The 26,632-nt window shown below is 36.8% G+C and overlaps 1 protein-coding gene and 1 long non-coding RNA gene across 19 annotated transcripts in view; one reads left to right on the forward strand and one right to left on the reverse strand.

Annotated features, from left to right (window-relative positions):
• Nucleotides 1-70: 70 nt before the first annotated feature.
• Nucleotides 71-14,116, forward strand: LOC140002929 (uncharacterized). Of its 2 annotated transcripts, none has more exons than XR_011810609.1 (3): nt 71-348; nt 9,769-9,841; nt 13,824-14,116. It is a non-coding gene; the product is annotated as an uncharacterized lncRNA (long non-coding RNA). The 2 variants fall into 2 exon arrangements; XR_011810610.1 differs by lacking the exon at nt 13,824-14,116 and adding an exon at nt 10,814-13,814.
• Nucleotides 14,117-18,045: 3,929 nt separating this feature from the next.
• Nucleotides 18,046-26,632, reverse strand: part of COBLL1 (cordon-bleu WH2 repeat protein like 1) — an 81,649-nt gene continuing 73,062 nt past the window's right edge. For all 17 annotated transcript variants that reach the window (XM_072040881.1, XM_038182035.2, XM_038182032.2 and 14 more), the window contains 3 exons: nt 24,596-26,208; nt 22,831-23,013; nt 18,046-19,829 (listed from right to left, as the gene is read on the reverse strand). In XM_072040881.1, the coding sequence (XP_071896982.1) occupies nt 19,743-19,829; nt 22,831-23,013; nt 24,596-26,208 (1,883 nt within the window). In that variant the 3' untranslated portion in view covers nt 18,046-19,742. The remainder of the gene's footprint in view (nt 19,830-22,830; nt 23,014-24,595; nt 26,209-26,632) is intronic.

Consider the following 26,632-nt stretch of genomic DNA (forward strand, 5'->3'; position numbering starts at 1 on the left):
GCCCCGGCTCGGGGCGGCGGGACGGGGCTGACAGCGGGGCGGGGAGGCTGCGGGGATGGGGAGACCCCGCTCCTGAGGAGGCCGCCCCGGCGGGCAGCCCCCAACGGTCATAACGGCCCCCAACGGCCGTAACGGCCCCCAGAGCGCCGCGGGGCTCGGCCCGAGGCTTCCCTGCCCCGCTGCCCGCGCGGTGACCGCCGCCCGACGGGCCCGGGCCGTCTTGTCAGCGCCACACCAATCATGAACTGAGCCGCCCGGCGCCTCTGCGAGGTGGGGAGTTGGTGACGGAGCCTTGCAGAAATAAGGGGTGCACAGAGCTGGGAAGTAAAGGCGTTACCTTCGTACCAGGCAAGCAGCTGGTGGGAAAGCTGGGTGCCCGGCTCGGCCAGGGACGTGCGTTGAGCCGCAGCTCCTGCGAGCAAAGCATGGGCAGCTTGGGCCTCGGCCTGCTCCGCTGCAGCCTGTGCTGCTGAGGAACACGGCCCCTGCCCTGGTTTGTGTTCACACAGCCCTCTGTGGCGCTTCCACGGCTGTTAGTACTAATGTCGTCCCGTTACCGAATAAAAATCCCTCCTCGCTGTCTGAGGAGCTGTCACACGGCACCAAGCAGAATGGGTAGAAGTGTGGAAGTCACTGGACCTGGTTGAGAGGTGAATAACTTGAGTCTAGCCCAATGCCAGGCAGAAACAGCTGTATGTACAAACATGATTTTATTCGGCTTCCTCAGAGGCAGTAACTGAGAACACAGAATGTCTGGGGACAAATGTGTTTTTCTGTTTTCCTGAGCCCACTGAAGAAATCCTCACACACACGCCAAAATTTTCAGAGAAAGATTTTTTTTTTTTTTTTTTTTCCAAAACAGAAGCAATACTCACAGTTTTCATTTTAGCTGAGTTGCAGATGATTTTGCAGGACATTTGTTTTCAATGAAACTAAGGATTCCTTGTCTTCTAAACAGTTTATTCTCTGTTATGCTGACAGTCAAAGTGTGTGTGCGAGTTGATTAAGAATTCTTATATACAGGGACTGGCGAACATATCTGGAATTTTACACTGTCAGATGATTGATTTGATTTGTTTGTTCCTTGCGAACAGCTATCTTTTTATACAGGCCAGACTAATTTTGTCTAACTGATTCACTGGTGTATATATACATGGCATGTTAAACTTCACTTTCTTCAAAAGAATAGAAGAAAGGACAACTGGTGTGTGTGTTATAGGTAGAAAACTGGGCTCAGGAAGAGATAAAAACCTTTGGGTGGCAATTCCATGCTGATACAAATCAGCATTTTAAAAGTTTGACCACAAAAAGAAAATATGTGTTGACTTTTCACGCAGTCTGTGCAACTTGTTTCATAGCTACAACCTGACATACATGGTAGGTTTTTGCGTCTTTGGCTTAGTCATGTAATTGGTTTAGAATGGCAGGCAAATAAAAAAAAAATCACAATTAGAATATTAACAAATAAATTAAATACTTCTGCATTTCCAAATAACTTTTCTATGATTCCAATGAGTCATGACAGCAGAAAAGGAAAGATCAACAAAGATGTAATGCTATTATAATTTCACTTGAATGTAGTAATTTAAAAAAAAAAAAGACTAAAATTTTCAATTTTTCTATTTCTCATAGTCTGTCCTGATGCTTGCTGCTTCCAGTGCTTTCTGAGTAGTGCAGCACAAGAAAATACAGTTATCAAAACACTGAGGCACAGAAAGATCTGATTGCTCCAGCATAGAACAGCAAACATTGCATAGGCGAGAATGTGAAAGTTTCTTCTGACTTACTGTTCCTCTCCTTTCAAACAATTGTAAGAATAAGAAACAGTGCCTGAACTTGACAAGTTTTCTGAGAGCATTTGACCTAAACTCTGTTCAAGAGTAACCTTTTTTTAACTTTTACTTTGAACAAATTCAAACCCAGTCACCTTTGATGACAATTAATAATGCTGGTATTAAAAGGCTCACAGATTTTTGCTATGCCCCAACACCAAAATACTTGTTTATAATACAGTTGAACTGTGTATCTTGGCTTCATTTTTATTATAAATGCACCTAAGCTGCCTACTCTTTCATACTTTGCTTCTGCAGTGCAATAGTCCTCATTCTAAGACAACTTTCCATAAAACTAAATTTCTGGGCATTCTTCAGTCTTCAACTCAATAGATTTTTTTTCTCTTAAAAAAAAAAAAAATCTTATGTTAGCCCTAGTCATATCCAGATGTCTATCAAGTAAAATTAAATCTACATATCAAAAAAAAAAAAAAAAAGCACAACAGATTCAAGCTATTCAGTATGCACCCCACTTTCAGAAAATCAGGCTCTCCATTTCTTAAAAGCCTGTGTGCTATTTAGAACTACAGCACTTGATTAATGTGATAAAATTATGCCTTTAATTAGAATAAACTTTCACAGTTATTACTAACAAAGTGAAATTTTAAAAAATCCAAATTATCTGTGATTATCTCTAAAAAACATGGATTTTTTATTTCACCCTTCCACACGTTCCCCTTGTTTTAATCAAGGTATTTTGAATTTGTTTTTGTGGCCTGATCCTAAAAAGTTTCACTATAATTTCTTAAAGATGGTTACACTAAGAGAAATAATACCATACTTTTACACCATCTTCTGTCATAGTAACAGTAGCAGAGAAAAGGATTCTCTCTACTGAACTGCTAGGTTGAAGCCACAGAGGTAGTTAATTCTTCCAGTGCAAGGCTATAACCAGGCCCAAGTCTTGTTTCCCAATGTAAAGTTTCCTCTACAAGTACCCTAATGTAAATTGCATCAAATGTAATATAGAGGGTCATCTTAATAATAATAATAATACCTTGTCCAGTAAAAAATGGCATTCCCCAAGACGTAAATCTGAATTTGTAATTTATGTGTCTGTTATATTGATGCACATAGAATATGCTGAACACAAACTAACTTTTCTTCTTTGTGGTCCTGACACTATGAACTGTGCATTGTTCCTCATTCCTGAACATTTTGAAAGCTCATTTTTAACTTTGAAAACTGGCCCATCTGTTTGGGCAGTACTTCAAGAGAGCCAAATTTATCCTATGAACACTCAGAGGTATCAGTATCTAACTTCTTGGCAGTAGTGCATAACTCCTTGAAAGTTATCTGTGGTTGAATGTTTTGTAGGAGTTTTGCCTATTATTACAGTGCGCATTGAATGTTAAGTTTAGCATTATTGTTGAAATGTGTATCTTCAACTGCAGATAGGGGAAAGGTTCCAAGGGATTAAATCAGCACCACCAGTCTCAGTAGGCTCCAGAAGCTGCTCTTCACCCTAATCTGAAACTCCCTCTGCGTGTACTTACACAAACCACAGCACAGTAATGCTGTGGTGCTTCCCCCAACTTAATTTTCTTCTTCTGCACTTACTGTTGAGAAGCAGATTTGTGCTCTATTTTGTTGTTTGCTTTGGGCTTGGGATTTTTTCCCCACTGAAAAGCAGGAACACTTAAGTGTACTTTCATAAGGAACATGAGTACAGGAATGGATTTTATTGCTATCTTTGACAGGAGTGTTTGCTATTTCAATAGCAAGTTCTGTGATTCCTTGTGACAGCTTTGTCCTCAGACCAGAACATCTCCCTGCTGGAATTTTCCCTTGAACTGTAACACAAGAACAGAATTAAATTCAGTGCAGGGTTTTGAGAGTGATACCCTTCAAGTCAATCAAACCAAAACAAGAGCTTATGATTTCTGAAAGAGGTCTTTGTAGCTAAAACCAAATAATTAGGTTCAGTATAGGGTTGACTGGGTGTCATGTAGGTCCTGTGAGATGCAGGTCAGACAACATGACATACTGGCTTCTGCTCCCTCAGCCTGAAGTTGTATGATATCGATCATTCAGCAGCATCTACAATAAAATGGGTATTAGGTGATGTGATCTGCACTGGCCAACCTTGAATTTTTTTAGGGCATAAAGTTCCTTTCTAAATAGAGAGAACTCTAATAGTACAGGGTGAACATTACATATATATGGATTACATTGGCTAGGTTTTCATCTAAAGGGTCTAACTACCAGACTAGATGTAGTCTGGGTAGTTGTGGATGGATGAACCACATAATATACTGCTATGGTTATTTCTGGAAGTGAATAGTCAAGTCTCAGGAAACCAATGTAGCCATGCCAAATGTTTGTGTTGATAGCTTTGTAATGGAAGAAACATTTTACTTTGAATAAATTTCTCTGTTCTTAATTATCCATTGTAAACATTTGATAATTAATGTTTCATTAGCACCTCTGGAATAACTACTGTGAAGGGTGGACAACTTTAAACATCACAAACAGAATATTTAGTAAAATTTAAAAAGTGATATTTCACAACAGCAGAGTATTGCTGATACTGTTTACAGTCCTTTTTCTAGAATTTTGCCTTATACAGAAAACAATTTCTGACCTTATATACCTTCAGAATATTTTACACAACCATATAATTACTATGAAGTGAAGGGTGCATGTGGCTTAGCTATCTTATACTCTTTGTGTTTATCCAGAATGTAGAAATTCAGTGTCTGTAATGTCAGTTGTTGGAAATCAAATTCAAGGTCTTTTAACAGTAGTCATTTCGTAGAAGGAGAAATAAAATGCAAGCATAAAAAAAAAAAAAAAAAAAAAAGGAATGTAGAGCTAAAATGAGACTTTTTACAAACAGTCACACTACTCCTAAATCGCAGCCATTTCTGAGCTGCTGCCAAGGACACTGAAGCATTAGTACCAGACAAAGCATATCTCCTGATATGCACAAAGAGGAGAGGAGACGTGGAGTTATTTGGGGCAAGAAGGAACAACCTATCTGGTCAGACTCAAGTAAGATAGCATTTCACTTTTGTTCTCATAATAACAAGGTTGATATAAGAAATTTAAAGACAAACTTAATTCTGTATTTTGAAAAAAAAAATATATGTACAGTGATTCACTTACCTAAATGCAGGGATCTAGTACCAATTTAGATATCTATTCTACCTTACCCTAGGAAGATATGGGTTTCCTGTTCATCCTCTGTCATATATGACAGCCCAGTGTGTATGTTTTAGAAATTCTTGGACGTTAAATATTGCACCAGATATTTGTATTTAAGTGCCTGAATTTTACTCACATTGTTTCTTCTCTGCTTCTGTAACATGCAGCTCACAATAGACCATGCATGACTTTATGAAACTAAATGAAAGTCTAGTAACTTCAGACATGCTGCATTATAAAATTGGATTTTGGTAGCTTTCATTAGATCTAAGGAGGTTTTTCTCTCATTCAGGCAATAGTAAGAAAATTAAATGTGATTGTGTACATATCTTGTGATGTGGGGAGGAATCTCTTCCAAAATCACTGAATAACTTTGCACCTTCAAATTTGTGCCAGCCCTGATGCAGCAAAGCAATTTCTAAATCAACCTACCTGTGCTTGTGCAATTTAAAATGTCTTGAAAATGGGCTCTGAAATGGAAAGCTTTGCTGAATCTTAATGATGGAGTAATTACATTGTTCCCAAATGACAGAAAGTAAAACAAACAAATGCTTATCTGGCCAGCTGGAATTCCTATGGTACTGCATCTGTAGGATAACGTATCTGCCACTATTTTAATACATCACCTGGTAGGGCATTTAGTACTCTTTGGAATAAATTAATCCCACAGGATTTACACAAAAAGTATTTCTCAAAACGTGTACTTCCTCAAGTATCTCAAGAGTTTTTTCCAAGAAATCTATATTCAAGGAATGCAGTATTCAATAAACCTTTGAAAAAATCAACCTACTGTTCATGTTTTAAAAGCATTGTGCTGACTACTTGGAAGTTATTATATTAATAGGTTATTAATGCAAATGTCTGTAATTCAGGAATCCTATCTAACTATGACAATCTCAGCACTTATTATGAACCTAATTATCACAACATCAGTACACCTAACATTTTAATGTATTTATTCCCTTCATACGGATGAGTAAATGTTTGCATCTTTATGCGCCTGAATGTCTTTAAAAATTAACCCTAAGTGGGTGTTTAGAGCATCTGACTTTAGACACTGTAGCAGGGCAGCTTGGCCATTTAACACAGATGCATAGAACTTCCATGGAGAGAGACAGAAGACTCCAGAGATCAACTGAAAGCACCTAAGGCACCTAAGTGCTGACAGCCATCCCGGAAGGCCTTTTGGTTTCCTGTGACTACACTGGAAACTTAGGGTGAACTGTCTTCTGACTTAAGTATCTCAGGTAGCTGTTAAAAATTAGACAATGCAATTAATTTGCTCCGTGACTTTCTCATGATCTAATGAAATTTGTGGCTGAGCAAGGAATGCAAACTCTGAGTCCAAAATTAGTTTTCTAGCAATCAGGCCATCCTTCTGTGTAACTATAATGAAGCTTTCTTGTTTCTAAAAATAAAAGGTAAAATATATTAATACTTCAGTACTCCTGACAATAAGCTTTAAATCTGGTCTAAAAGGTGATCCTCCATTGGGCTGTGGAAAAAAGTACATTTTTCTTTGCTTTCAAGTTTATTGAAGCTGTGCTCTGTAGCTGTTCAGTAGCCACTCTTCTTTCATTTTAAAAGCAATTTTTTCCTAATAGTCCTAATTTTACCATTGCTAATAGCACAATTTCAAAACACTGAGTATAGGCATCCTACTAGTCCACTTTTGTGTATTTATGAAGGAAACATTACGCAAGACATGAATAATATCGTACCAAATAATCCCAGAGAATACTGTTTCACTCAGTGGTCCTCTAAATTCTGGTAAGTCAAAGAATCTTACAGAATTTTCCCTTGGAGTGGAAAGGGAAATGAGAAAACTGGCTACTGAACATGTTCATAAATAACTTGCACCTGACTTCAAAGAAAATTAACATCTGGTTTATCTGAAGCATTTGGGCAACAGGTGTACAAACTGAGATCACATCTGAAATTAGGAAAATTATTAGAGCCACTCAACATTTTTAAATTCAACCTTCAGCGTCTTCAGTCAGTTTCATGAACTTAGCTCAGTCCATTGTTTGAGAATTCAAAGATGATAAGCTAAATCATGTTTTTGTTTGTTTGTTTATAATGTTCTTTGGACTTACTTTATAAAACGATAGAAACGTAGTTTTCAGACTTCTAAGCCTCTTGAAATTTCATTGTATCATCCAAGAAGAACTATTGAACTGATGTGTTCCCTTTTCATAAGTCATGGCTTTAAAAAGCCATGTTAGACACATAAATTGGTATTCTGTCTTACTGCTGGATTTCTGTGCTACTGGATCACTCAAGATTACCTACCCATTCCTCATAAGGAACAAGCACACAGTCACGTTTCTGTCAAATTAGCCACAGTGCATGATAAAGAATCTGTAGTGGCTTTATGTTTCTATGTTGACTTTATGCAAGCTGTGGGAGGACAGACAGTATCTGATCTGGCATAAAGCCTACTGGTAAAAATTCTACCCACCAAAACTCTTAATGAATTTAAACCAACAAAGTGCATTTGTGGATGTTTCAGTCCCATGGCTATGGCAGCTCTGATCAAGGCCGTGAGTCAATTTTAGCCTGTTGTCAAGCCATGTCAGAGCCAATACTAAGCCTCTGACCAAGAAATCAGACTAAAGCCAGATTGTGTCACTGAAGGTGACACATGAAATTCCCTGAATGTTAAAGCATACTTTGTGCATGTTAGATGGTGCCTTAACTGAATTCCAATTTACATTCTGCAAACCTGCGTGGTTTTAGTGGGAGAAGTTTTGCACTGTAGCTGGAAGTAGTCCATTGCATACTGCATTCAGCACAAATGTAATTGCAGTTCAGCAGTTGTTGAATTATGCATTTATTTTTTTTTACTTATTTTTTTTGCATGGGCTGAGTTGCTTCATTGCAGCTTAGATTGAGGCAAAAATGGATGTACAGTTTTCACAATATTTTGATTTTCCATGTGGAGTAAGAAGCCATCACCTATACACGAGGCTCCCAAACATTCTACTTTCAAAGCAGCTTTAAAAGGTGTATTCCCATCTCTTTTACTAGCACAGTCTCTTCAGAACATTTCTCTTTTTGTTTATTTGAAAGGAAAATCTACCATTAAGTGATTTGTTAAGACATTTAAAACCCATTTTCTACAGATAGTTTGTCTGGCTCTTGCAAGAACGTAGGCTTCTATTATAACATATTGGGAGCTTTTAAAACCAAAGCAATTCATAATAAATTTATTCAAATTGACACATTTCTGGTTACAGTCTCTTCATTATTTCTTCAGAGTTATGAAACATGAATTATATCACTGTAACCACACCACCAGTCAAGAAAATCTAATTTGCCATGAAGTATGTTTGTGTAGTCATTGTGTAGCTCAAGGCATACATCAGATTATTTTCTTGTATTGTTTTGTATACTAATGTTATTCCAGAGGCTAGAGTGGTATTATAATCTCATCACATCTAGTTTTAAAAAATATTCTTACACAGCAGGCTCTAAAAATACGTAGCTACATAATAAATTAGAAAATATTACATCACTAAAATCTATTAGACATATACATTGAAGTGTATTTCAGATTGTTTTATATATTTCAAACACTTTGTTTAAGCAGTAGACGTATTTTATCATTGTAGCTAACCAACTAGCCAGTATTATATTCAATTCAAATTAAAGCTGAATTAAATTAACACAGCATAGAAATCCTGAATCATGAGAACAGAATCATTAAAATGATCAACATAAATGAAAAAAGGACTTTTTAAAGCAAAATGAAAACGTTCTCCATAAGTTTTTCCTCTCTTATACTTCATTTATTAAATTCTTCTAACAAGAATGAAGTGAATTATACGTATATATATATTAAAGAAGCTGATAGCCTCTTTTACAGCTTCTTAGGATGGAAAGATTTTTTTTTCGCTCTCACTTTGCTGTCAGAAATGAAAGCCTGAGCTGCAATTATTAAAGGTCTGAATTTGCATTTTTTAGCAATCCAGAGAAATGAGAGCAGTTATTGTTATGATCATTATCATTATAAAGTTCTTTGTCAATACATCTTCTAACAAAGTTGTTGGTCAGCTGTTTGTTAGATGCCCTTCCAGTTATCAGATAATCTCATAGTAGATCAAAAAGAACAGCAGATTAAAATGATAGCTTTGTATACGCACAGATGGTAAATCCTCTATAAACTAAAGCAACTGGATGCAGTGCCTAGCGCTAACAGCTAGCGCAGGAAATTTGCAGAAGCTAAAAATACAGTGATGGATTTATTTGTTGATAGCTGATAGGACTATGTCTCCAAATCTTGTTCTTGTTGAGACAAGAAGGCAAGGCAACCTCTTAGTACTAAAAAGTCCCCTAAGCCAAGACCTCTGAAGCTTATTGTACCTTGAAGAGCTAGTTGAGGGAGAACATTAAAGACACAAAGGCTCTCGATAAGACCTTACTGGCCTGACCTGCTAGTGAGAGGGAATAGAGCTCAGATTCTTTCTGGAGTAGTGGGAGAGGCTATCTTCTCTGCCAAAAATCAGTCACCTTCAGATCACCATTTAACTGAGATGATTGAGTAAAGCAGGCCACCTTTCTCTGTGAATGATTCCATGCAGACCTGCCTTGGACCATATCCAAAGCCAGCTCATGCGTACACCTTCTGAAATGGTGTCTCAGGAGCATATTTGCTATAAGCACTTGACAGAAAAAAGTGAAAGCCAAACAGAGGTTTACTGTACCTAGGGAGACTTGAAGTATGAGTATTTTATTTGCAGTTTCACCTGACAAAGTAGATTTACTTGTTTTGTTTTTCTGTTGTCAGATACATGCTTATCCCTAGTCTTAATGTGGAAACAGTCTGGAAAGATGGAGTCTCACATAGTATCCTCTGGTAGGTAAGTCTCTGCACTGTCTCACTGCAAAATCTGTTGTGGCAACAGTTACTGTGAAAGACACTTCACAAGCTTTTGGTCCACCTTGTTGTGCTCTACATGTGCTACAAGTGAGTCATGGATGTGCTGGAAGGGCCTCCCCTATACACAAGAGGTGGTATGGCACCCTGGTGAGACAGGCATACACAACTCTTCTGTCTGCTGCAGGGATGCAGACGAGGCATTCTGACCTGGAAGGCCTTCAGAACTGCTTGGCAGCAGTCATATAGAGCAGCTGAGGTATTGCCATGCTTTCCAGAGTTCAGGGAATTAATGCTTTTCCAGTGTCCGTCTGCTGCATAACTAAGGGAACAGAAATAATTTAACAGGTACTGTAACTTGTTTTCATATTAGGATTCAATTTTTCAGAGAGTAATAGTGAGAATATATCAAATTGTTGACCCTTTCCAGGCAGGCTTCAACATAAATTAATTGTTGTGTAAAAAACTGAATTTAATGTTTACGATGCAATTTGTCACTGTAATGGAGGCTCAATTAGAATCTCAGTGATTTACTAAAGACATTTTAAACATAACGTCCAAACAATGCTACATAAATTAAACATGATGTAATTGAGTGCAACACTAAGTGGCTCATCACTGTTGATTCATGTGGAAATCACAGAAATTTTACTGATCATTATGCATTCATTCAGTATTAATGTAGATACCATATGTGCTTCCATAGGGATTCTACTGTTACTCAGCATTCATTAAATTTTAATGTACCATTAAGAAGGCATCAAAAGACTCATTTAAAATACCACCACAAAGGTAGTTCATTTAAAGAGAGTTAAAGAAACATATTTCACTTTAACATTGAAATAGAAAGTAAGTTAATAATGAATCAGCAAAAATATTTCAGGGAAAAAAAAAATGTTTAATTGCAAACCAGACTGGAAAGAATATTTGAACAAATTCATTCTCCCTGTTCCAGATTTCTGGAGAGCTGGCTGTATTTCTAGGCAAAAGTGCTTGTGCAACTACATGGTCTTCACTCACCTGATGCTTTACCGAAACCTTCAGTAAAGTGATTTGGTACAGTGAGAATATTATTTTAGAAAAGGGAAGAGGGAGTACAAATTATGGCCAGACTGCCTTTCACATTCATTTGGTGGATGGGAGCGAAGGGGGATGAGAAAACCACAGCAATGTTAGTAACGTGCCCACAGCTCCCTCTTTTTTTTTTTTTTTTTTTTTTTTTTGCATACTAGGCATGGTGTGCATCTGCTAGCAGTTTTTTTTAATTTTTTTTTCCAGAAATGAGCTCTAACATATCTCAAGTACCACATTGATCTGGCTAGTTCTCCTTCCACTCAGTCGCATTTTCATTAGAGCCAGGTATAGAGGCCCTGAGCACTTCCTCCCTGTCCCTGTCCTCCTGTTGCAGCTAGTGACCTTCGAATGAGCTCTTCAGAGAGCTTGGTGGGGAGGCTGTGGTAAGGGCTGTTCCTTCCTGGGGAGCTGATTTTAAGCTGAGGCTCTAGTACTTTGTCTCCACTTGAGCAATGCATAGGTCTTGCTGTTTAACAGCTGTGCCTTTGTCTGGTCCTGGTGACCCAGACCTAGAACCACAGACTTTTCTCCCTCACCACGGACCTGTCTGGTAATCTGGACTCTTAGCTGAACCTGGCTACAGTCTCCAGGCCTGCCCTGCTCCCCCCCTGAGAGATAGTGGGACAGGATCCTAATCAAAAATAGTATGGTGGTAGTTGATTTCAAAAGGTGAATAATTGCTGTTAGTGCATGAAATAAAGCCAATAGAAATTCCCATCAGAAAAATGGATTGAAATTTCATATATAAAGGTGGTAAACTTTAGGCGCTAAAGAAATATTATTGTAAATTGAAACTAATGAACAACTATTACCACAAGCTGAGCTATGAATACATCATATCAAGTTTTTAAACTTCTTGTTCACTGGCTAGTTGAAAAGATCATCTGTGAATCAGATGACTGCATCTGTGATTAAATACAACTTAGCAAGGTCCTGTTCAGTTGGATGTGTAGAACTATGACACACAATCATCTCATAAACTGCTGATCTTGTATAGAAGATAGGTGTATACTGCAGGTGATTCACTACAGAAAATAGCCTTCTTTCATTATTTGCCATGGAAAACTACAGCTGTTAGACCACATCAAAGAAAGAAAAGCCTCATGTAAAACCTGTGCTGCATGCCCGTTCCAAAGCAGAAACCATGAAAGGACATGCCAAAACTCTGGAGAAATCATGCTGGTGACTTCCTTGAGGGAAGGTATGGGAAAGGCTGCAAGCAAAAGGAGGCAAATTTGAAAAAGAAATGCAATGAGAAAATACCATCTGCCCACAATGTTGAAAGAAACAAACATAGGGCATGCTCAGACCTGTGTTTTGGCCAAACATCAATTACATCTTAGATAAAGTAAGTGACTAAAGTGTGTAAGTTATGTCATCCTAATCATACTTTTTTTTTTTTTTTTTTTTTTTAATTAAACCAACTCCATTCCTTTAGTCTTCCTTGATATCTTTTCTAAAGGTCTTATAACTCATCTTAGTCTCTTACTCACCCAAACTGCCTTTCACCTTTAGGTTATTAATCTAAAATACCTGCTTCTTTTTTTTAAAAAAAAAAAAATATATATATCTTCTGAGACAGTGTTGTTCCAGTTACATTCCAGCTTGATTTGTGCTGTTAGTTTTCATAGAATCATAGAATATCCTGAGTTGGAAGGGACCCATAAGGATTATCAAATCCAACTCCTGGCACCTCACGGGTCTGCCCAAAAGTTTAGACCACGTGACTAAGTGCACAGTACAATCACTTTTTAAATTCAGACAGGCTTGGTGCAGTGACCCCTGGGGAGTCTGTTCCAGTGTGCAACCACCCTCTCGGTGAAGAGCCTCTTCCTGATGTCCAGCCTAAACTTCCCCTGCCTTAGCTTAACACTGTTCCCACGGGTCCTATCAGTGATGATTACAGAGAATAGGTCACCTGCCTCTCTGCTCCCCCTCATGATGAAGTTGCAGACCGCGATGAAGTCCTCCCTCAGCCTCCTCTTCTCCAGGCTGAACAGGCCCAGTGACTTCAGCCGCTCCTCATATGTCTTCCCCTCTAGGCCCTTCACCATCTTTGTCACCCTCCCCTGGACGCTCTCCAACAGTTTAACATCCTTTTTGTGCTGTGGTGCCCAGTACTGCACACAGTACTCGAGGTAAGGTCGCACCAGCGCAAAGTAGAGTGGGACAATCACTTCTCTCGACCGACTGGCAATGCCGTGCTTGATGCACCCCAGGACACGGTTGGCCCTCCTGGCTGCCAGGGCACACTGCTGGCTCATATTGAACTTGCTGTCAACCACAACCCCCAGATCCCTCTCTGTGGGGCTGCCCTTCAGTAGCTGGAGAGAAATGATTAAATTGCATCCAACAGTAATTCATTATTTTTGCAAGTAGAAATATATTAACCATTGGTAAGTATGCTAATGGTTAATACATACTGGCACTAGTACACGAAGTACACTAGCACTTGGCAAATAGCCGCTGCTAGACAGATTTTTCTTCAACAATTTCTACAACTGCAGCTTCTGCGGGCATAGGTCTCCCCCTGTCCTGAGATTATCATACATATAAACTCTTTACCCCTGTGGATGTTCAGGATCACATATGCAGGCCCACTATTCAACACTGCCATTCTTTTAATTATTTTGTCACTTGTGAAAATTTATTTCTACATACTGTACTTTATTGTATTCTTGTTGCTCTGGCTATGATGATACCAAATATTACAGGCTAAGCAAGGTCAGTCCTGCTTAGTATTAACTTGGAGAAAAGACTTTACACAAGCGTCTTTACACTGTGTGGTACAAGAGAGGCCACTGCACTATTTGTAGCTGGCATTTTACTTTTTGACTTGATGCATTAGAGACTGGTAAACAGTACAAGAAAATCTTTTTTTTTTTTTTAAGACAAATTTTAATGAAGCAAAAGAAACTGAACGAAAAAGGACATCAGTTGCCAGATGTGAGAAGTTAGCTCTACAGAGGTGAAAGCCTCAACTCTCCAGCCATGTTATATTTTAATTATATTCTCTATAGTCAACTTTCCTTTGATATTTGCAAAAGACTAATTCTACACCACTTTAGCAATACAGTCTACACCTGAGTGATATCTACAAAGCAACTGTCCATAAGCACATTTCAGTTTCAGTATTTTAAGCCAGTAGAATCCTTATCCAAATTAAAGTTTATCAACCAGTGGACTACTTTAGCATTTTTAGTTAAACCTTACCATTTATAATGCATCCCCCTGTTTTTTCTCATTTGGGCTTCTGTTTCAACTTACTGCACAAATAACATTTTCTGATGTGTACATTGGTGTGGAGAGTACACACTTTTTATCCATTATTACCGTAAGAATTTAGGTACCTGAATACTACATGAAAGTAAGATATCACTGTGAAAATAAGATACCACTGTGAACATCCAACCCTATGCAGTGATAATAATATAACCTCATACTGTAATCTCTGCATCAAACCTATGATTTGTGATGAAGTTGAATTTCATTTTAGGTATCAAATGCAAATAATGACTCATCTGACGTTTCTGTAGGAAGTTGCTTTAAATGGTTAAATTTCTCTTTCGTATTAGTAACACTGACTTCCTTACAGAAGTTACAGAGCGCCACTGACTCCCATTGGTGTCAGCAGCACACTATGTTCATAAATCAGAACAGGCTTAAATTTACATCTTATAAATGACCATAGACAGCTGTAAAGGAGCAATGACACTAGTAAAAGAGAAACAGCTTCATATTTCAAGAATCACTAGCACAGTATAGATACCCTTAGGTGCTGACCTAGTCCATTTAGCAAAGGAATGCATCTAATCAAAGCCACAGTATACCTTAAGTGAAGGGATTTCATTAATGAATAAACTGGTTAGGACCACCTAATTACATACTATTAAACATCTGGGGATCCTTCACACTTAATGTTCAAACAACAATTGAACATTTGTTCAACATTTAAGTTCAAAATGGAATTCAGATTTAAAAAGAAAAATCCACAGAGATTTAAGAACTGTAAAAAAGCAGCACACCAGTGCTTTGACATTATCTGAACATGGCAACAGTAGAAGCAGAACCCCTACACTGACAATTGCTCTATTTTTAAAGTTTACCTTGAAACTTTTCGTCTTTGAAGACTAAGAGAATATTTAACGAGCATTTCTTGACACACTACAAATTTTCGTCTTCACAATAAACTGAGTTTTAGGAGACTTCTAGATTTACAGTATATATAACCTTATGCAACTACATACCACAGCTGCATAAAGATCCAGATAAATCATAAGGTTAAATCAGTGAGCATTTGATAGCTATATAAAGGCATTTGAATATTCCAGCTGGTGGTGATTTTTTTTTTTGATTAAATAACTAAGGGCATATAATATTTAATTCATATACACACATGGTTAGGTATGTTATGAAGTAACATGCCAATCCAAAAAATTAAAATAAAGATTAGTGCTTTGAATTTTAAATATTTTAGTTTATTCTCTTCAAAGGAAGGGACAAGGGAACGGTTCCCTCAGCAAATTGTGTTCTTCTGGATGATTTCAAACTAATCTTAAAGCTTCTGCTCTCTCACCAAACTCTCCCCCACCCCTTGATGGACACCTTTTACTGAGATACAGTTGAGTCAATATTACTGGCAAATGTAAGAGACAGCTTTGTTAAGATAAATTTAGAGTGCATTCTTCAGAAACACATAGCTTTTCACTCTTACTCAAATAGGTTTATATCGATCTTTTCATTTCTTTTATCAGTTGCATTAAGAAATATTCATATGACTAAGGAGGAAAATAAGAATTAGCTTCCTATCATAGCCCCAAACTCCTGTTTTAAGCATTGTTTGGGAATGTCCATGCACTGATGGAAAGCACCAAACAGGTAATTTGTTTAAATAGAAGACAGTGATTCTTCACATGCAGCAGCTGATATCAAAGACCTACTAAAAATACATTCATTATGCAATCAAGCTAAGAGCTAGTTACTGTCACTGGCATATGTGTATAATCACACTAGCCATAGTCCTATGCTATTACCACAGGACCATTCTCAGAATATAAATTCACAAAAGAAATTAGCAACTTATGTCCAAATCCAACTCTGATAACAAGAAAGGATGGCTCTTTTCAGCTTTGGAGTTGTATGTATTTGTGGTAGAGATAGCATAGCTCTTATTTCCAGGCCTTACATTACAAATGCAGAGTTGGTCCAAAATAATTACCAACAGATGCAGTTAAAATTTCCTGATAGTTTTGGTTTCTTTTTCAGATTGAGTTTCATCTCTCACCCTATAGTAAGATATTTTCTTTCATTGTTATAATATTACCAAATGTGGAGCAATGGCTGTCCTGCACAGGATTACATTCATTACTGTGGTGGTTACACAAATAGGGATTGAAACTTATCAGGCTTTCAGTTAGGCTTTTTGTTTCTGGCTTGTACCCAGACATTCAGAAGTGGTACAATATTTGTAGAACCATGAAGCCAAAACAGAAAACAAAAAATGAAAGGGGAGAGAAATGATGGTCCTCCTTCCTCTTATATATCTTCATGTTGTGTGCTACAATATGGTAGGGCACAAATCACAAGTAGCTGGCAAAAACTAGGGCACTGATCACTAAATATACTTCCTAAAATGGTGACACCCAGTGGTTTAGCATCTTTCAGCTGCAAGTATGTGAGCTCTTGCCTTGGTCACAAAAACCTCTAGTCACAACTGATGATTACCAAATGTTATCTGGTGACGAATTAAGCTCTCCCAGCACAACTGTTTCCCTTTTCCAGGTATATCTGTATTCTTAGTTTTATTCTTCTGCAGAACAAATAAAAATATCTTCTTTAATAACTAGAGTTCTGTAGTTATTCAATTAGAATACAATCTTTTGTAGAGAATACAATCTTTTGTGTCTTTGAGAAAGATCCTTTACTTACAAAGCCTTGGAGTCAGAATTAGAGCAAGGTCCCACCATGCTACACCACTATCTGCTGCTTCATGATGGTAAGTCATAGCACACTTTTAATGGGGTCTGTTATTTGGTTTACACAATTGCACTGACATTTCTGCTACTGCAGAGTCTTGAGGTTCCTTCCCCAGACATTTTGCCTGCCATTCAAAAGCAGCAGGAGGATTTTAAGTACTATGACAAAAATAGTTGTCTTCTGTTGGAAGGCATCTCTAGTACAGGTTCCCCAAACTAAATATGCTTGGATCCAAACAAAAAAACACAGGTATTTTCCATGCAAGTAAGGCATCCACAACAAAGATCTACTGCTACCTAACTGGGACTTGCAGCTGCTAGAAAAAAAATCCTTATTGCTTCAGCAGATGTTTTCTTGTTTGAATATTTAATAAACACAAGTTTGTCATCAAGAGTTTTTCTGGTAGATTTTAATACAAGAATATTACAGAAGAAATGAGTCTCTCTATATATATAATAGCAAGATTTTAAAATGTTTTACATATATGTTGGAAGAAAGAGGAAAAAATTTGCTAAACAATACTGCCAACTAGTAACAGAAAATCTCATTGAACAATTTCACAGTACTGTTGTGTGTAGTCATTTAAGTTAATTATCAAGCAAGTTCAGTTGCACAGACAAGAAACCTTAAAATTCAAGAAAGTTGTTTTTAGTTTTAATCTCTAGTACATGAGATTATATTTGCCTTCAGGAGTTCACATCAAAGGCCAATATACTTTTAACATGAGACTAAGGAATATACAGTATAGTGTTGTAGTCAAAACCAAAGAAAACAACAACAAAGCAAGGTTATTTGATCTTTTCCCAAACCAGAATAATTGGACTCCACGCATTTGATTGAAATTATGAAATTATATAGTCTGCAGATGAAATTACAGTTGTATGAAATAACTTTTAGTCACCTCCAGCTGAGAACACAAAAGTTTGAAAGCCAATGTAACCCTCTCACCCGAAGTATAAACAAGGAGACTCCTTTGCAGTGCAACCTCTGTGCCAGTTACAGATTAGCATGTTTTTGCTTGAAAAAACAAATTCAAATAGCACAATGAACACAGACACTTAGTAGATTCCTTGGAGAGAGTTACAATTTTCCAGGCTGTCCCTCAAGACAAAATCTAGAAAGCAAGCCCCAGTTAGGAAAAAAAAAAAAAAAAAAAAAGCACAATAAAAAACCTACCTCTCCATTATCTCCACTATCTCACCATTTTCAAGTGAAGAATGAAGCGTTCTTTTGCAATCAGACCCTGAAACACATATTTTGAACTACCATGTGGGTTCCCGCTTCCACCTTATAATCAGCCCTTGACTGGAGGCAAGAACTAGAAGGCAGTGGCAGCACACCTTGACAAGGGACTAAGTTATAAGAGAGAAAACATGAGAGAACAGCAGCAAATAAGTGCTCCTCAGTTCTCTTTATGAATTTTATTTACTAAAATGTTCTCTGAAGGGTTTCAGCATTAAGTTAGCAGTTTTATTAGCAACCAATAATTGAGCCTGTACTAGAAAAGTAATGAGACCTCTCTGAGATTATTGCACAAAAAACTGGCAGCAAACCATTAATAACCCTTTGAAATGCACATTTAGATCACTTTCAGAAAATGAGTTAACAATGACTTTAAAGTACAAAATAAATACATTGTTAAAGAATAGAAACTAAATATAATTATTTTTATTTAAATCAAGTCCAGCAAGAAAATATTTTAATATGGCAAATACCCCAGCACTTGCTGCATACATCCATAATCTAGCTATTTCATCATGAGTGTGATCACATTTCTGCCCTCTCCCCAAAATGTATCATCTTGACAAGAAATGCAAAATAGATAAAATATAACATGAAGCATTTTCTTTTTATATATATATATAGATATATTCATTCCCATTTTGGTATTTAATATGTAGTCTATAAATAGAGGCTCTGAGACACAAGAATGTTTTATAAGTGTATTATTGTGCTGTTCTAAGATTAAAATATTTTACACAAACAAGTCTAAAGCAGTTCATTCTTTAGCCATACTTCCAGTGATTTATTTTTTTTTAAACTTCATTAATTATCAAAACTGGAATTTGCATTTTATCCCTAAGTGACTATATGCTGATGTCTATTTAAAAGTATATCTAGTTCACAAAATGTTTTGTTCATCTGAGTGCTAGGTAAATACTATATACAGTTGCTCAAAGAGTAGATGAGAAACATCATGTAGTGTTACTCTTAAGAAAACTTTAAGTAGTACAAAATTCTTTTTTTTTTTTTAAATACTACCAGGAAAAAATTGAAGGAGATTTAAAATTAAAATACTTATCCCAACTACATCAGCTCAAGAAACAAAAACTTTTTTTTTTTTAAAGAGAAACAAAAGTATTGCATGTAATTTTCTACTAATTACAAAATTAATTTAATGAACTAATATGGAGGCAGCATGTGGTAGATTTAAATTCTTACAATCTGTTAAAGTAATACACAATTCAAAATTAATTATCTAAAATTCTTAGATTTTTTTAAATCTGTAATTTCAGCATACTGCTACATATTGTTCAGTCTTGAAGGCTGAAGTCAACAATTTTTGACACTCACTCCAAAAGAAGCAAAGCTCATCTGCACCTTCTCTTAAAAGTTTTTAGCAGCATAATCAGCTTTATAAAGAGAAAATTATTACCGTAATTTACATATTCTAATAAACATTTCCAAGGCATCAAAGGACCCAGTGTGAAATTCCTATACCAATTGACAAAAAAATATTAACATATACTTGCATTTACACTTTCAAAAATTTATAGTTAGTATTAAGCCGGCCTATGAAGCAGTAGTGAAGTGCAAAATATTTGTTATAATAACTAGTGATTAGCTTTTGCTTCTGTGGAATACAAATAAGTAAGCTTGGCTCTTCCGTTGACCGCTATAGTGTTTGATGGAGGACCAACCTGGAGGCAGGGGGAAAAAAAGGGAAAAAGAATATTAACCTAAGTTTTTTAAATACATTTGGCTGTAGTATGTTTCACAGCATCATTAAAATATATATATATATATTGTTATTCAGTTTTTCTTGTCTTCAGTCTTTTCTATGTTTTTCTTATTCCAATGAAAGATCTCCTACACAATTTCTGAACAAAGCACATATATGCTACAGAAGCAGGATAAAATGTTTTTAAGTAATTGCATACATTTCTATCAAGAAATTCAGGGAATATCTATTCAAAACATACAGATTTTTTAGTCCATCTCTGGACTTGGCTGAAAAGGAATACATGAAAAACTATCACTCAAAACTAACATTTTAAAATTAAATATTGAATGGAATTGATTCCTAATAAAAACTGACATTCATTTATGCCATGCTCTTGTATCAAGAGCAAACTATAATTTTTAGGATAGATAGCAAAGACCTAATTTTCAGGAGAGCTACATAAACCAGTTACTCCAGTTGGAGTTAAAGAGAGCCATGGGAGCTGTATACCACAGCACATAGCTTACTAAACAAAATGAAAATATTATTAAAAGAAAACGGTTAAAAAGAAACCTCATTCGACCCATTTTAGGTTAGTAATTACTGAGGACCAACAGAATTCAACAGAAAAAGCCAGCAACACAAAAGACCACAGATCTTGGCATTGTATACTGACAACTTAATAAATAAAACAGAGTAAAAATAAAGGATTGGGCTAGTGGTGCCAGCATTTTATTTTTTGAACAATTCCCTCTGAGACCCTAAGAAACGGATAGTACGGTGAGAGGTAAATGAGAAGAAGGCACCTGACAACCCTCTTTCACAATTCCAATGGATTGCATTATTACCCCTTTTACTGAGAGCAGCACAATAGTGGAAGCTGAGGTGAATGCAAGCAAAAAGTCCTTTCAATACTGGAAATCACTTTTGGGTGCAAACTTACTGATGCAAAATGTTTCACATCTCTATTTGTCCTAGTACAGCCAAGTTCTCCATGTTAAACACAAAACAGGAATGTTGTTATTAAATTTGCCATAGGCCAAAAAAAATTCTCTCTCTGCAGTCAGACACACCTGTACCACAGCACATGCACTCTGGTTAAAAGAGCATTGTGTGTACAATCGTTTGGCAGAATTTCAGCTGGTTCTTCATCGCAATTTTAGGAGGGGTGTGGAATGGATGTTGAAGCCAGTTTCAGGTTTCAATGTTGCAGAATGCTTTTCCTCATGCTTATGGAATCTTCTAATCATTTTTCCTTAAAAAAAGCCCCTCATCACCCACAGCCTCTACAGATACTATACTGTAGAAGGACATCTCCTGCCCACAGCAGAGTTTGCAAGGGAAAGGTGGAAAAAAGGATCTGAGTCATCACCTCTCTTTTCTTCACAGTACCATTCCTGTACCTTGACTGCTAAGACTATACGGGTCATCATCTTTATTAGAAAATGATAAATAACCACAGAAGTTTTGTCTGTGGTTTTTCAAGTAGCTATAGACTTCTTGAATTCTGAAAAGAACTTTATGAATTATATTTTTTAAAAACACTTGCAAGCTACTGTGTCAGTCGCCAATGCCTATAGGTATTTCCCACAGAATCGTAAAACAAATTTCACACACTATGCAAAATAAATGAAATTCAATATTATTCACAATTGTGCATTGGAAAAAACACCTTAGTAAAAATACATGCATATATATGCAAGCAAACAAGCAAGAAACAAACAAGACAAACTCAGGTAGAATAGATCAAGTTAACATCAAAGTGACTGAAAAATATGATATTTGCTTAATCTTAACTTGTTTTTAAAATGGCTTGTAGTTAGTGACAAACCGAAGAAATACTACAGTGCCTTATGTACTGCTCTTACTGTCTGAAGGCAACAACTAGTTAAGCATGGTTATACCCTTTCTGGAAAATGAATCTTCCTATCCACGGTAGAAATAATGGGAGGCCTGCAGGCCTCACACAGGCTGTTGCAGTGCTAAACTGAAATAAAACCTCACATATTTGAAGCAGAGTATTCTAATATTTGACCAGCAACTGAGAGATTTTGATCCTATAGAATCAAAACTTTTCACTAAAAAACAAAAAAGCCCTCACAGCCACCCACCACACATCATTTGCTTTTATTCAAGTTTAAAGTGCAAAAAGAAAGACAAAAAAAACTCATGAGTTCCTTAAATTTCTGCAATGAGAAATTATTCTGCAGTACAGAATACAAAATACTAATGCTACATCAAGAAAGCTTTTACATCAAGAAATCTTTTTATAAGACTATCATTAAATTGTATGGTTACAAATTTAAAACAATAGATTTTTAAAGCCTGCGATACCCAGTGAAGGAAGTACAGGTGCATTTTAGGAGACGGAAAAGAAAAATTAAGCAGCACTTTTTACCTGAGGGAGTGGGGGAAGACAGGGAAGACAGACTTATTAGGACTGTTAACAAGACATTGAGAAATATCTTACTAATAATAGCAAACAGCAGCAGGAGGCTTTAAGAATTAAGGACCTAACAGAGTTTAATACCTGGAAAAATCAAATCTTTACAACTTCTATTTATCTGCCTGCAAAGGACTGCAGCTAATTCAGGTCTAGGATGAAGCTGCTTAGCATGCATCCAAAACCACAGTACTTCAAAACATATAAACACAAATAATTTAATAGGTTCCTGCGGTTTTGAAAGAGACAGTAATTGGCAACTTAAAGATATCTAACTCATTTCAGGAAGATTTCCGATTGCATGTGCACTCTTTGAAAGAAGTGCATATAAAGCTTTCTATGTGCGTGCACCAATTTATTCTGCAAAGCCAAACTCTCTTCCCCACCTCCATTTCCATTGTTACATGTAAGAGACCTCACAGCACTTCATGTCAAAGCTTACTACTTCAGTCTCAGACATTCTCAGACATTAATATGGCAATTTTGAAGGAAACACTATGAGTTTATTGTTACGGATGCAGTGATGAAAACTCACCCTTTTCAGTTTGGCAGCAGCTTCTCCAGAGCGAATTGCAGCCAGCAAGCTCTGGTGGATCTGTTCTGGGTCAGAGCGCTGGACGGTCATCGCAGTTTGTCTCGTAGTGACAGGGGGTGGTTGGTCAGCTGAAGCACCTGACTGTGCCTGACTTTTTTGCTCACTATTCACATTGCTGCTTCTCTGTAAAGAGAGGAAGCGAGAGGAAAAACATAACAAAGACCTTTAATGTTAATAAGTCACAACTAAGTCAACTCACAAGAGGCTGCATCTCAACCTGGGCCGCCACTGCAGCATTTGCTTTGTTCAAGATTTCAGAGAGCAGCCATGTTTCCACTATGGCTTTTGGAAACTAATCTTCAATTTATCAGCAACAAAAAAGTTCTAAGATTCATAATTTTTTTTGACTTACTAAAATGTTGAAGAAATTCCTCCAAGATCAGAGAGAGTTTGAGACTCCACAAAGTGATAAGATATGGAAATAATATATTCCAAAAGGAAAAGAAGGAAAAATACTACAATTTTATCATCTGAATTTCTATATTAACTAAACTAGATGAAATTTGAGCATTACAACTCGTTGAGATCTGGTTTTGTTTTGCTTTGTTTTATTTCCCTGATGACTTGACAAGCTATTACTCCAAAATGTCACCACCTCAAATGTAGGCACATTAGACAACACATTGTAGCATATTTAAATATTCTTTAAGCATTGAAGTATCTAACAAAGATCAGTTCCAAAGTATTTACATATAAAACCATTCATCACCATCACATATGCTAGAATGAGCATTTCTTTTACTAATGTTTTCCTCTGAGAATCTAAATTTAACATATAATTCTTATCCAGAAGCTATCCTGAGAAGTTCAACAATGCACTTTGAACCAAAAGCATGGGTGGTGGCAAGCACTGCTGTATTTTGAAGCTACTGAGCAGAGATTAGCATTTAACTACCATACCCAAAGAACGGTTATAAAAACAGTAAGGCTGGAAGAGTATAGCCTCTTGCCTGCTAAGCCCAGAATCCTATAATACTGCAGATTTGTACAGAACATGCAAGGCAGCCAGCAGTCTTTAGGCACATGTACACATCTCAGGATTTGTGGATACATCAAGCTGCCATTGTGCAGATGGAACTTATAGGAGACAGAAAGTACCTTTGCTAGAGCAGCTTAAAACAGTTCTCTGAATGATGCCTTATCTATGCACTCACATCATTATCACATCTGTGCGCTCACAACATTAATATATTGCTGATTAATACACTAGCTGATTTTTATTTTTGTTAAAGTTTCTTACTTAAGGTAAGTAGTTATGTCAGCAAAATTTTACACCCTTGGTTCAAGTATGTTTCTGACATGATCACTTGAAGCTAAACTCATACTACCCAAAATTAAAGAAACCAACACGCAGAACCATAAGGAACACATCCTAAGTGCTCTGAACATAAAAATAGGTATACACAGTATAAGTAATTCTGTTTAATTTACTGTTTTTCTTCAAAGTACATGGAGTGATAATTATGGCAAGAAATAATTATTTCCACTATTCTGAATGAGACTGCTTTCACTTTAGCATTCCTTTTTCCTTATAATTCATTATGATGCTGTGCTACTCCTATGTACCACAAGATGTTTACACTGTTTCAATGCAGAACTTTTTGATAAGCCAGTAGTTCAGTGATTAGGCAGAATAAGTCTCTGCTCTGCTGTAAATGACATTGCAGAAATTCACCAGTCAAGAAATATTAGAAATAAAGTTTACCTTATCCATTAGATTATTTTGTGACCCTCCAGTTATGCTGTGTAAGGAAGGGTTTTTCACTTGAGGGAGGGAGGTAGCTGAGGAGAATTCAGCTGCAGAAGTGGCAGATGAGAGTTCAACAGGAAATTCCTCTCTAGGTGCCTGGCTAGTGATTGTACGTGTCTTGTTGAATGACTGTGACCTTTTGACTGCTGATGAGACAGCAAGAGCAAAAGGGGATGGCCTTGAACTGGAATATGGCTTCGGAACTGCAAAAGTTCTTAGAGTTCTTAGGTTCAACGGTGCTGGCTGACAGGGGGGAAAACTTGACGGTTTATTGCTTTTAACAGGAGAAGTGGAGGATTCAATTTTTTTCCCATCATCTTTTTCTTCATCTGCTGGAGGAGAGGAACTACTTGTTTTATGTAAAGAAAGAGAGGTTTCATCAGGTGATGATATTCTTTTTTCAATCTCTGTATTTTTAACTTCATTTGGAGTGGAATTAGGAGCACTAACAGTACTTCTGGCAATTGCCGATGTCACATAATGACTTGAAACTCTCCGTTGCATCTGAAGAAAAAAAGAATTAGGCTTTGCTGTAGGACTTAATGCATTTGACTTGTCCTGAGTCCCAGAAGCAGCATTTGTATTATCCATGTTGAGCATCAGTGGGATAGGCTGCTTGGAAGGCTCTGTTTCTGTTTGATTGCTCTCAGTAGCAATCTCGGCTCCAGATGTCCCCCCATGTTCAGACATGCTGTTCACTCTGTGCAGCAGATCGTTTGCTGCTGCAGGTTTATTTTGTGAACAAGCCTGTAAATGACCCACACTTTTTGAAATATGAGAAATTTCAGCTTGCATTGTGAATTCTTTGGGGTCTTCATGCTTTGGAGAGTTGTCAGAAGTAGATACATCTTGATCTTTACAGTCTGATGCAACTTCTGACTCCCAGCTCTTCATTATTTCTAAGGATTTTGGAGGCACTATTTTATAAGTAGTCATTCCAATTTTTGGTATGTAATCTCTTGTAATTTCATTAGCAGGCTTAGGTTTAGGTTTCATGTCCTGTCTATAAAGAGGGTAACCTTTTATAGGAGAGCCATCTGGAATTTTTGCAACTGTTTCTGGTGAAGCAATGTTACTGCCATTTGTACAAATGTGAATTTCATCTTTTATGGGAATTACTTTTTCATGTGTAACTTCTTGTCTCTGAAGATTTTGTTCCATTATAATTTCTTCATCTGTTTGCATTCCTTGCATCACTCGAAGAAGGGGGCTGTTTATACCTGTATTTTGTTGAGGGACCAGTCCTCTGAATGAGGATGATTCACAATCTTTCATTTCTTTTTGTGTAGTCCTTCCCAAATCACAAACTGTTGGACCTGTCTGAATTGCAACATCCTGAGTTTTTACTGTGTCCAGGCTGGTTTGATTTGTTTTCTGATCTTGTTTTTCTGGAATCAGTTGAGTGTAATTCTTCTGACTTACGGAGATGTCATTTTTAGATGCTTGGCAGTTTGATAGTCTGTCAACTTCAAGCTTGCTATTTTCTCTAAAATCTACTGCTTTAATTTCTGCTGTCTGATGTTCTCTCCCATCTTCGTTTGTTGGAAGGAGTTTTGTGTCACTGTAATCTTTAAGTTAGAGAGATTCCGTAAATTAATATAGATGCAGTTATACAGACTAATATTAATAATTTCCTTAATACTTTTAAAAGCTGGTTAAAGAAATACTTATACTTGACTGATATTGCCAAATAATTATATTCGTACTCAGGTGTTCTTCTTTACTTAACATGTAACTAAGTAAGGAAGTTAACAGGCTTCTGTTCATACTGTCATGCATGACCTTTAAAAATATATTCTAGAGTCACTTTAGACACGCTAACAACTTTCAGTTGACTATACAGGTATCAGTGACCTAAGCTCAAAGTCTACGCAGTATTAAGTGAGATCCGATTTTTATTTAGTTCCATCTTTGTAGTGTCTGTTCTATGGTTTTAACATTAAAAATGTTACTTGTTAACTCTACCTTGTGCATTTGTAAAAGGGGACAATT

Source organism: Anas platyrhynchos, chromosome 7 (genome assembly GCF_047663525.1).
Source record: "Anas platyrhynchos isolate ZD024472 breed Pekin duck chromosome 7, IASCAAS_PekinDuck_T2T, whole genome shotgun sequence".
Lineage (NCBI taxonomy): Eukaryota > Metazoa > Chordata > Aves > Anseriformes > Anatidae > Anas > Anas platyrhynchos.